This window comes from Phalaenopsis equestris, unplaced genomic scaffold (assembly GCF_001263595.1).
Source record: "Phalaenopsis equestris unplaced genomic scaffold, ASM126359v1 Scaffold000095, whole genome shotgun sequence".
NCBI lineage: Eukaryota > Viridiplantae > Streptophyta > Magnoliopsida > Asparagales > Orchidaceae > Phalaenopsis > Phalaenopsis equestris.
The window spans coordinates 289760-298377 of record NW_018164537.1 but is presented as its reverse complement, the minus strand read 5'-3'; the positions used below and the strand labels follow the sequence as shown (position 1 = coordinate 298377).

Sequence of the window (8618 nt, the reverse complement as noted above, 5' to 3'; positions counted from 1 at the left end):
TATTGATACAAAGAGGGGTATAAATACCTATTACATAATCTATAAAGAAACAAATAAAAACAGAATAAAAGGGGGAAAAAAGTAAATAAAAACAAATCAAAACAATTAATTCAGAATTCTGCATATTAATATTCTAATATTCTAATAAAAAATAAATTATATAAAATAATACAACCACAACAATTCTTTGTAAAGAAAAAAAGATGGGAGATGCATTAATTCAACCATGAAAATCGCATTAGACCTTTGCAAAATTACCCAAACCAGCCAACTCAAGAAAGAGTTGTGGGCATAACGGAGAAAGAATTTCCAAGCCCGTTCCAAAGTCATAAAGCACATCAGCTGCAAAAAAAATCATTGTATATGATTATGATGCAATAATATCAATAATATATTTTCAAAAAGGAGTGAAGTCTTTAAAATAAAAAGTAATTTAAAGAAAATTTAATGACTAAAATAAAAGAAAACTAGAAAAACACCCAGTATTCTCCAACTTTTTGGTTCAGAGTCCATTCTTGCTCCCATGCCACTACATATGAGTTTTCCAGCATGCTGCATGCCATCCTTCAAAATCTGCCAGCAGTAACATTTGAAGCTATGCCATAGCACTCTATATAGAAACAAGTCTTAGATCTTTTATATCAGTTATATTTCTCGTCTTACCCAACTTACAGCAGTTGCTTGGGCTGGAGTAGGACGCAATCCTGCAGCAAATAGCAGCGACTGAGACAGCCAACAAAAGTAGTCAGTCCAAAAAGCATGCTACAAATCAAGATAAAATTAAATGATAAAAAATGTAATATTTGTTACTCTCTTATTTCAAAAAGAGTTTATAAAGAATTGAACGCTTAAGAAAAGCCCTCAAGCTATCTCATATGTACTTTGAACTTAAACTTCCACTTAATGCAAGCTCACATAATTGATTATCCTCTCATTCAAGAAAGCACTCCAAATTGAAGAGGTCCCTCAGCTCGAGTATTTATGTGAGCCTGCTAGGTGTTATAAGTCTTTGGAAATAGGAGTGGGAAAGCAATTAATCCTAGCAAGGTCATCCATTTACCAGGTTATCTATCATTGGTTATCAAGGAGCTCTAGTTGTGACAATATAGCAATTAGTCAAGGAGCTTTGTGTTGCAATTATAGGCATTACATTGGAAAGCCAGATGTGACCACTAGAATTGAGTCATTGAGATTGTTGCAACTTATGTCATACAAGTGAATGCACCGTGGCAATGATATCAAGTGATCTTGTTGTTAAATATATGTTGCATGATCCAATGATCATCCCAAAGACCGAAGGTCAAATAATTTTCATTTTGTTACATTTGTAAAGCTAACTTGGCTAGCTCAAAGGATTTAACAGTATGAGCATTGGTTACAGCTGATGATCAAGACCTTGTCAACTTATATATAAGGCCATAACTTGAGTGAGTTTTTGATAGCTAAATGAAGCAAAATTTAATTAGAGCATGATTTGACTAGCTCTTAGGCTGTTGACAACATCGAGCCTGGGCTACAGGAAGTGGATTAGACCTTAGTTTACATTTTATATATTTATGGTTGCAGCTTGAGTAGGTCTACAGCAACTTGTTTGTGTAAGGTTGCGTTTGAGCATAATCTTGACTGGCTTTGACAAGCGTTCATCTTTGGCACCAAGTTGGTTGAAAATAACCTTCGTTTTATAATTTTGTCTAAAAGCATAGACCATTGGCTCTAAGCTTGTGGAATAGAACCTTAAGTCTTATCATTTTGTTTGAGGCCTTAACCTGTATAACTCAACAATAGCTAACAGCAGAGGACTTTTGTAAAAACACAAACACATTGGCTCCTCAGCACATATTTCGGTGTAACCAAACTCATTCCAACCCTTAACATAATAACTAATATCATTTACTTATTGCTCCTTGGAGTAGAAAGAAATGCAAGTTCACATCATACCTTGAGGTGGAAACCAACGCTAATAATGGCATAAGTCAAACATAGCATAAACTTAAACCTTAACACTTTGTTCCACGTAGGGCATAGACAAGTTAGTATATATATCAATATAAGCAATATATCATCTCCTTAGGGTACACTTGTCCATCAGCACATAAATCACTATCAACTGTCTTAATAGGCATATTAAAGTCATGCCTCGGGTTTATAGCTAGGAACCAAGATCAACGAAGAATTATCAAGGTTGGACCCAATTCTTCTGTTGTCCTAATCAACCACATTTATCATGTGATTTTGACGAAAAACCACTAGAGCAATCAATTTTATTTTGAAAGTTTCCTAGAATCTATGCCTTAACGAAGTTCTAAAAGGCAGTCCAGATGGGCATTTTGGTAATTTAATCACCATTGAGTTATAATTTGGCCAATTTTATTTTGAAAGTTTCCTAGATTCTATGCCTTATGTAGTTTTAATAGACAGTCCTAAGGGACATTTTGGTAATTTAGTCTCCAATGAGTATTTTAATAATTTGGCTACTCTTAGGAGGCATTATCTATTTTCAATTTCTTTTCTTTATCATTATGAACATATGAAATATACAGGGCACATTAGAACCTTCGGTATTTGAGCAGGTCATTTGAAAACTTGAGGTCCAATGGCATATATTAAGATGAGATGTGAATATCAATGTGTTTGTATTAATATTAGATATGACAGATAATTTATAGACGTTTAGACAAGGTATTATACTTTTTTCCCCTGAACAACTTTAGAGACCACTCAATGACTTGGCATACCATTTAGATAAAACAAAATAAAAATAATTTGCATACTTTTTTTGTCAATACAAGTCAATTAGAGTTAATTGTTAGTTGAAACCATTAATCGCAGGTCAAACATTATGACTTAGACCTGTGAAAAATTTTCCAAGTATCGCCATATTCTTGTTCAGTTTTCATTTGAATGCATTTAATTTCATATCATTTATAACCCTTTAAAACTAAAAAAATAGGTTTCAAACAACTAATTTTATATTTTTCTCACAACCATAGCTTTTATGAAATTTGCAAGATTATAGTATTTCAATATTTTTTTTTTTGCAGTTAAATCATTTTATAAAATATTTTAATTGCATAAAAATGAGCCTATAATAATTTTTTAATATGAGTTTCTACCAAGTCATTTCTACAAGTTTTACTAGAATGAAGGTTCTCCATCTAATTTTAAAAGTCTCTCGTGGGTCCAATTGGTAATTGTTGGTTTATTAAACTTTTTACTCTATGAACTGAAACGCATGGAAAGCAATAATTGGAAGCCCAATCCCTATCATTAACACTCAAACAAGCGAGCCAAACATAGATAAGTTGAGAGTCCTACGACTATGGAGCACAATCATGTTGGCCTCAAAATAAGTGCACTTAGGGTGCGTTTGGGGCAGCTTGTGCTTATTCAGATAAGCCGTTTATCTGGAAACGCGAACCACGGGGTTCGACCCCGTTCCGCGTTTAGTGTAAAAAAACAACTGTGTTTTGGGATAAACTGCTCAAATGTAGTTTCCAAATGGTGAGGCGGGTTTTCAAAGCGTTGCCGCAACACATAAGCTGCCCCAAACGAAGTCTTAGTTGGACCAGATTTATTATTATTAAATATTGATTCTTTTTATGCTTCTTTACTCATTTTAGTTGTGGATCCAAAAGTTATACATCGAAGAGGAAGTCATGTTGTGGGACTGATTCCACATAGCCTGGAAAGTTGACATTCATTTCAATGATAAAGCCCAAAAGTGTAGAGGTTATGTCATTAAAATGATGTCATGTCCCTAGACGACATTGCACTAAAGATAGTGGTTTCTTGCCAGTAAACAAAAATTGTGAAAGAATTTTGAGGCGAGTATGATCGTCGAAGGGAGAAATGCTTAAAATATATAAAGCTTGTTAAGGTGACTGAAAATCCACCAAAAGTGTGGCGACAACAACACTAGGGTTATAGGCTAAGTATAATGGCTATTTGAGGAAGAAAAAGTGATTGATAAACAAAACAAGTCTCACCCTGCCAAGGACATTTTCCTTTTTATTTTGAAATGCAAGAAAAAAATTATGAGCATTACTTATAAAATATTTTTTTTTTGTTTTAAGGATTAATATGAATAATTGAATTTCCCCCTTCATTACCTAGTTTAATTAATTAAGCAAAAATAAAGTTAATTAATGGCTCAATAAATAACCTTAATTAGCTTTGTTTGGCCCTAATTAATTAAGAAGCGGAAATATGCCAAATTTAAAAATTAGGGCGTTACTTAGATAAATTAATCGGCTGGTTTAATAAATTCGTTAAGTTCAGAGGAAACCAAAACATCAAGATCATATTAAAGTAAAACTAGAAAAAAAAAGTACCTGAGTCGAAAGCACAGACAACGCAGCACTTGAAAAATGTTGCAATGCTCGAAATTGTGAATAGGTTAGGTATCCTTCATTAACACTAAGGGAAAAAAAAAATCAAAAGCATAATATAAGAGCATAATACAATAGCATGGCCATAGTTCATGCCAAGTTTTCCTTCCAAGTTATTAAAAAAAGGGCCTCATTTAATCTTAAGGAAAAAAGCATCACCTTTTAGGATAACCTGATGGAAAAAACTTGCTCAGGAATGATTCAACTAATTTATGGATTAAGGGCCTTCTATCATTGACAATCTTGACCTGAGTACAAAATTTCATGGCCCAACAATATTAAGAAAAATATATTGAACTAGAAAATTGATACCTAATACTTTGTTCGAGATTTGTTTTAAGTGCAAGAAATCATAAGCAAAGACGAGGACTTGAATGATAAAAATCTTTGTTGTCCATTCTTTTGATCTAATGGGAGTCCCTACAAAGACAAATAAAAGAGAGACATTACCGAGAGGTGGCCCTGCAAATCAAATCTGCATATGTGAGAAGTGGAATTTGAAGTCTCAATCCAAAAATCCGGGCCATGAGCCAAATTATTCTCTTGCTCCTTCTTCAAGCCCATTAATTTCTACGGGAAATTGATAAAATTTGATGGTGAGTTAAACATAAAATTTTGAATTAATGTATAAAAGTAAAGAACAAGTGATGAAAAAAAAATTCTTTGCAATTGAAATAAAAAAACAAAAAAAAATGACTTTCTCGAACGCTTTTGCCAGGAGAGTGAATGTTTTCAATAAAGTACTATGAATAGATTCAAGGGCTCAGATATAGGATGGAAGAATTGAAAATACATCAAGACCCAAAAAATTTATAAATATGACAATAAAAATTTGTTATGTTGATTCTTATGTTGGTTCTAATTTAGCAAAATTTTAAATAACACAAAATTTTTATCACAGCGCATGAAAAAAACCAATCTAATATCCAATTATAGATTGTGCTAGTTCTATGAGACAAGGCCTCAAGGTTATTGGTAGCATTTACTATCATTATAAATTAGCCAAACTTCTCTCCATGGCTATTATAGTAAAAACATCAATAAGTAACTATCAATCAACGGTAAATATTATAACTAATAGAAAGTGAAACTAACAACCCGAACATAAGTCAATGCATTACACTTCTAACCAAAATACATAAACATACTCCCACTAAATTTCATTGAAAAAATCTCCTATCAAGATTTATCTTATAAGATGAAAAAAATTTATCAAAATCAAAATTCAAAACTGAGATCAAGTTGTTTGTTTACTGGAAGATTGGTTAATATGTACAATTGGATGGTTTAGCATGCCAGTATAATAATCGCACCACAATTAATAAATTATTAATTTAAAAAATATGACAGTCACTAGGACACAATGGAGAAAAAGGATTCATGCAGCCGATCCCACTTAGCGGGATAAAGGCTTTGTTGTTGTTGTTGTAGAGATAAAAACCATTAAAAATAAGAAAATAAGTGACAATCAGACAATTCAATATCTATAAATAAGTTTAACTTAGAAATAATAATAAAGTAGACTTTCCTTCTTTTCAACTATCCTAATTCATCCACTACTTAAATTCTGGTGTAAATTAAGTGTAATTACATGCCACTAGAAACTAGGAATTCAATATCTCTATTGCTTGATACGGGGAACCAAAATAAAGTTAGCTATAGTAGTTCCTGCTGCTGATAATGCATAAGCATGAGCGCTCACTCCAAATTCATCAGACAAGACAGTAAATGGAAATTCAATAACAAAGCATTAAAGAAAAACAATAAGTTAAAACAGAAGAGAGCGGAACTAAGATTCAAACCAAGTCCTCACGCAAGCAATCCATACCCAAATTGGAGACAAGGGCACTGAATGCTCACCCTTTATTCCTTAATGGTAGAATCTAGATCAATTCATCACTGAAAACCCCGAGGGCAAGTATGGATCAGGAGAAGCGGAATTGCAGAGACCTGTAAGAGCCGAGACGAGAGACAGCCGGCTGAGATCAACGAGACTTTCCAAAATCCTTGCGCTTCTGGCTTCTCTGCCTAGAGGATAAGTAGTCTGCTTTCCAGTCTCGAGCTGACATCAAGACAAAGTGCTGTTTGGCGGTCCCCGTCGATTCTTCTTCATCGAATTTTTGCTTTTCCTCCCCCGCCGCTCGCCGGACGTCGCTCGGCGCCGTTTCGAGCTTGCTCCGGTCGCGAAGTAGGGGCGAGGTAGGGGATAAGAAGGGTTATGGGGTTAGAAGAAATATTAGATCTAGGCACTTTATTTTTAATTGTGTAGCCAATCAAAACACGTCACGACATCTCTCGTATTGGAGTAAGAAAAATGGCACAGTAATACGAAGAATATTCCCTCCTGTATTATTCATGTGTTATTGCACGTTATTCATGTGTTATTGCATGTTATTCATGTGTTATTGATGTATTATTATGTTATTATAACACCAAAAATATTCTCAGGATACAATAACACATGAATAACACACAATAACACTTGAAACAACACACAATAACACTTAAATAACACTAGAAATATTCCCGACAGAGAAAAAAACGACGCAGAAACACGGAGGAATATTTTTCCCATATCTCCTCAGTTTTTCCTTGAAACCCAGATATAGTAAGTCCAAATGGAAGGCGGATTTAAGGGATTTAGGAAATTCAGCGCGCGAATGGGGGAAACAGTAACCTTCGATTCTTCTTCATCCAAATTTTGCTTTTCCTTCCCCGCCGCTCGCCGGACGTCGCTCGACGCCGTTTCGAGCTTGCTCCGGTCGCGAAGTAGGGGCGAGGTAGGGAATCAGAAGGGTTATGGGGTTATGGTGCTTCATGTAGGTGCCGAAGAAGGGCCCCACAACGGGAATGATTTTGGGTGCAACTGAGTAAGTAGACTAACTCAGTGAGTTGGCTCGAACTCAACTGGGTTATGGTGCTTCATGTAGGAGCCGAAGAAGGGCCCCAGAACGGGAATGATTTTGGGTGCAACTGAGTGAGTAGACTAACTCAGTGAGTTGGCTCGAACTCAACTCCATAAGCATGTAGTGAATTGAATTCAATGAGCTAACAAACTAAACTCAAATTAATTACAACTCAACTTATTAGCTCTGGAGTTGATTTATTTTAAGAAAAAATTAATATTAAATATATTCAAAATATATTAAATTTAAAATTTTTATTTTTAAAATATTAAAATATTTTAAAAATAATATTTTAGATTTTATATAAAAGAAATTTTTTTTATATCCCCAAACTCTATATCTCTAGCTTCATTAGAAAAAAATATTACATCAAGACTCCGAACGTAGACATACGTTCAAATTGCAATAATTATGAATATCCTGTTTTGTTACAGTAATATTTCATGTACGTTATTTGTAAAAAATTAAGTGTTATTTGAGTATTATATGATGTTATTCGATTATTTTGTTGTGTTGTTGAAATATTCCCCCGTGTTACTTAATTTGGGGTTATGTTATTTGACATATTCCCCGTGTTATTTTAATTTTCATCATGTTATTGGATAATACAACCCAAAATCAAGTAACAAGAGGGAATATTTCAATAACACTTCAGCCCCAAATCAAATATTGTAGGGGGATATTTCAATAACTCCACAAAATAATCGAATAACATTGTATAATACTCAAATAACACTTCTTTTTAAATAAGATAGATGAAATATTCCTCAAGCACAAGAGTACATTCCTGACAACTGCAATTATTACGCATTTATTGGAGTGGGGTAGATATATTGTACGGTCTGGTCTGTGCGCCGTTCGATTGTATCTGAACGGCGTGGCCGTGAGGCCATCTTCCAACGGCGGGGGTCTCCCCCCCACTGAAGGGGGTTGTTATTTGACATATTCCCCGTGTTATTTTAATTTTCACCATGTTATTGGATAATACAACCCAAAATCAAGTAACACGAGGGAATATTTCAATAACACTTCAGCCCCAAATCAAGTATTGTGGGGGATATTTCAATAAATCCACAAAATAATCGAACAACATTGTATAATATTCAAATAAGACTTCTTTTTAAATAAAATAGATGGGATATTCCTGCAGTGCAGCACAACAGTACATTCCTGACAACTGCAATTATTACGCATTTATTGGAGTGGGGTAGATATATTGTACGGTCTGGTCTGTGCGCCGTTCGATTGTATCTGAACGGCGTGGCCGTGAGGCCATCTTCCAACGGCGGGGGTCTCCCCCCCACTGAAGGGACCAATTCTTCAG

At 34.4% G+C, this 8618-nt stretch overlaps 1 protein-coding gene across 4 annotated transcripts in view; it reads right to left on the bottom strand.

Moving 5' to 3' along the window:
- Positions 1-7168, bottom strand: part of LOC110020372 (protein root UVB sensitive 2, chloroplastic) — a 31377-nt gene extending 24209 nt beyond the window's left edge. The window contains exons 1-8 of one of the 4 annotated variants that reach the window (XM_020718450.1): positions 7066-7168; positions 6217-6450; positions 4839-4958; positions 4548-4636; positions 4332-4416; positions 664-723; positions 480-573; positions 245-342 (exon numbers count right to left, since the gene is read on the bottom strand). In XM_020718450.1, coding sequence (XP_020574109.1) covers positions 245-342; positions 480-573; positions 664-723; positions 4332-4416; positions 4548-4636; positions 4839-4952 — 540 coding nt within the window. In that variant the 5' untranslated portion in view covers positions 4953-4958; positions 6217-6450; positions 7066-7168. The remainder of the gene's footprint in view (positions 1-244; positions 343-479; positions 574-663; positions 724-4331; positions 4417-4547; positions 4637-4838; positions 4959-6216; positions 6451-7065) is intronic. The other 3 variants (XM_020718449.1, XM_020718452.1, XM_020718451.1) reach the window with 3 other exon arrangements.
- Positions 7169-8618: the final 1450 nt, after the last annotated feature.